Source organism: Gossypium arboreum, chromosome 11 (assembly GCF_025698485.1).
Source record: "Gossypium arboreum isolate Shixiya-1 chromosome 11, ASM2569848v2, whole genome shotgun sequence".
Lineage (NCBI taxonomy): Eukaryota > Viridiplantae > Streptophyta > Magnoliopsida > Malvales > Malvaceae > Gossypium > Gossypium arboreum.
In genome coordinates this window covers 15,200,727-15,204,394 of record NC_069080.1, presented here as the reverse complement: position 1 = coordinate 15,204,394, position 3,668 = coordinate 15,200,727, and the positions used below count along the sequence as shown (strand labels likewise).

Below are 3,668 nucleotides of genomic sequence, written 5' to 3'. Positions count from 1 at the left end.
GTTTTGTCGTATAAGGGTACGAAATGGAATCTCATTTGAGGGTATAAAAATTCAGAATGAAAGGTTGCCACAGGGTTTTTTAAAAGGGGAGAAGAAAAAACAAATGGCAAGTGTAGCCCAATAAGGGGACCAGATGCAATTAACAATTGATTATTAAATGATCCACCTCCCTCTTCCTCCCGTGTTTATAATCCCCTTTTTGCTTTATGATGTTTAGCTCAACCCCCCCCCCCCCCCTTCCCTCTCTCAAATTACCCACTAAAATAAATCAAAATGACAGGTTCTGGTGCCCCTTGTGGTGCCTGCAAGTTCTTGAGAAGAAAATGTGTTAGAGGCTGTGTTTTTGCACCTTATTTCTGCCATGAACAAGGTGCAACCCATTTTGCAGCTATCCACAAGGTTTTTGGTGCAAGCAATGTCTCCAAGCTGCTTGCTCACCTCCCTGTCAGTGATCGCTGCGAAGCTGCGGTCACAATCTCGTATGAAGCTCAAGCTAGGCTTCAAGACCCCATTTATGGTTGTGTTTCTCATATCTTTGCTCTCCAACAGCAGGTTTTTCTCACCACCCCTTTGACCTTGTTTGATATGATGTAATTAGATGTGTTGAAACCCTAATTTGATTTTTGAAATATAGGTATCTATCTAAATCCATTGCTTAGTTCCCTGTGTTTGGAATTTGTCTAGGTTGTCAATCTCCAGTCGCAGCTTGCTTCTCTCAAGGAACAAGCAGCTCAGAGCATTGTTAATGGCTCTGTTACTGCAAACCCTAATGGAAAGCTTCCTTCACAGTTCCAAGATGTTCAAAGCTGGTTCCACTCAGATAATTCAAGCATGGCACTAAAATTTAATCCTAACATTCCCAATCATCCCAGCACAAACTCGTACTGTGAGAATGGGTTTTGGAATCCAAACCCTTTAGGTAATTATGAGAATTCATTCACTTCGCCGGGAGAAGATCATGTGTCATCCTATACTACCACTACTACTTTTGGGGAGGCTTCTCATGCTATGTCTTCCTTAGACCTACATACAAACAACAGACAATGGGGTTTCCAGGAGGTGGATGACCTTCAATCAATGGCCTTTGGATATGCTCAGCAATATTCATGATGAGGGGATCCAATCCATTTACATATGCCCAATTCAGCACAAGAGATCATTTATATAAAAACCATCGACCTTCCAGTTTTGAATTGAATGCTGCATATTTTGAAACATACATGCACTTTTGTTGGTATAAATAAAAAAGCTAGGAACCCTAAAGGATCAATGTTCATTTTGGAAACCCTAAAATCTACCCTACTGTGAATCTGTTTTCTATAAATTAATCTGGCCTGGATATTAATACAGAATATTAGTAGTGTATTTCCTATCTCTGACAAAACTGGAGCTAGAAAATGATCTGGTTTTGGTCGAGCTAATTATTTTGCTTTGTCTATGGACCTCTTAGCCTTTTGAGGACCACATGTAGTTCTTGACGTAGTAATTAAAATTACAGTTACCTAGTTCCTTACCTACACCACACTTTATTATTTATCTTAGCCGGTTCTATAATTTTATCCTATTCTCCACGTAACGTATTCGTTGCAAGATTCAATCCTGCTCAGTAAAATATCTAGGCTAAAAAAATGCATGTCTTCTTACTACCTTGTTTGGCTTCTTTACTGCATATATAGCTCCACAGACAATTGGTTTGACACTCTGAAATAATTTTCATATCAAAATGGAGCATGATTATGATCCCAAGTTGAACTTATGGAACCTAACGTTGATCTCCATTCATCCCAATTTGGTATTTTTATTTCTTCATGATTTCCCTGCTGTTTTCAAGTCTAATAACACACATTGCACCCCCCTCCCCCAAATAAAAAAAAAAAAAAAAAAGGCTGAAATTAATTGCTTGGACATTTGCTTATTCAATGTAAGCTTTGTTGTACGTGATGTTTGATTATTATATCTTGATAATATGCAATATTAATATTTTTTGCATTCGCAATGTTCAATGCGGAGCCGATTTTTTTGATTTTTCATGTTATGGAATAAAGTAAACAATTTGTATTACTCTTCTTCCACTCTATATACATTAAACTTCCTAGAGTTGTACACATGTAGATGCAGGAAAAAGAATAAAGGTAAAATTTTGAAAAACCATAGGCTTACTACTAGATAAAATATCTGATTTATTTGAAATTGCTATCAAGTTTTGAAGTCCTCCATCTAAATCACTAAACTCCTTACTTGGATTTTGGAAAATAAAAAACACCAGTAACTAATCAGTGCAAGTAAGTGATGATCATGCTTGTTATGAAACATAAGGCCTCAGATATATTTTTAAATAAAAAAGCATGCGTGAATAAATTAATGCAATTTAATTTAGGACATGAATTTCCCTCCCTCTCTTAATTGTTACCCTTACAGAGGCCCAATTGAAATGATAATCACAAACACAAGTACGGCCCATTCGATGTATTTTCCAAAAATAAATAACTCATCTGTGCTACCAACTAATAACAAAATGCTTAGCTTGTCTCTATTGTATTTTCTTTAACTAATTTCAAGCATTAAGTTCCTTCCAAAAATCTTTATTTTCTAATTAATAATTTTTTATTGATAATTAAAGATAAAAGGATTGTGTTATTTAAGATTCAACCTATGTATTTATGCCTACAATTTAATACTTTTATCATTAAGTTAAGAGATTGTTAGCGAATTGAATTGATGATTAAATTAATTAAATTATCAGAAAACACCATAAACAAAAAAGAATTAACGTAATTTATGAATTTTAACATATCCATAAATAAAAGCAACTTCAGGTTTGCAATTTTAGCATGAGTGAGTTGGGATTTCAGATTTCCACTCAAAATATAAGCAACGGTGATAAAGATTAAAGAAGCATTGAAGAAGGAAAGAGCAAGTGAGTACTAACGACTAGCTCCTAAACATGGTAATTAGGTGTAATTTAGTACCTATATATATATATATATTTTTGGTTCACTTTGATATTTGAATTTAATAAATCCATTTTGATCTCTAAACTTAAAAAATATAAAAGTTTAATATTGTGACACACTGAAATTGTGCCATACCATCATTTCAAAATTAAAAAATTTCTAAGTGATGACGTCAATTTTAGAGTGCCGCATACAATGTTCTAATAATCGAACCTGTTAGACCACAAATTTTTTATTTAATTAGTTTGATTAATTCAACTACTAGACTAACAATAATAAAATAAATATTTAAAAATTTTATAAAATTTTTAAAATTTTATTAAATCGGTTTAACTATTGATTTTTGTCTCAATTTTCGATTTTTTACTGATTTTGAGTAGTTCCCTTTGTTTGGTCCAGTATATCGATTTGTTCCCGATCTAATTAGTCCAATTGACCAACTAGTCTTGTTCCACGAACACTGGTCACATAACCAAATCTTAACAGATGTCAAATTTAAGGATCGAAATGGATTTAATTGTCAAGTTCAAGTACTAAAACAATCGAACAAAGTATAAGTATTAAAATGGACCTAATTTTCAAAGAGCTAAAAATTATATTATAGTAGCTGATTGAATCTTAGCTTGATTGGCATCAACATTGTTGCCCGTGTAACAAGACGTGAGTTCGAGTATGCTGAAACACGTTATCCTCTTATTTAAGGGTTAGGGAGGG

The 3,668-nt window shown here is 33.8% G+C and overlaps 1 protein-coding gene across 1 annotated transcript; it reads left to right on the top strand.

Annotated features, from left to right (window-relative positions):
- The first annotated feature begins 259 nt into the window (after nt 1-259).
- Nucleotides 260-1,348, top strand: LOC108458824 (LOB domain-containing protein 29-like). Its single transcript, XM_017758219.2, has 2 exons — nt 260-552; nt 685-1,348. Exons 1-2 carry the CDS (start codon nt 274-276, stop codon nt 1,108-1,110), a joined length of 705 nt encoding a protein of 234 aa, XP_017613708.1. The 5' UTR covers nt 260-273; the 3' UTR covers nt 1,111-1,348.
- The last annotated feature ends 2,320 nt before the right edge of the window (nt 1,349-3,668 follow it).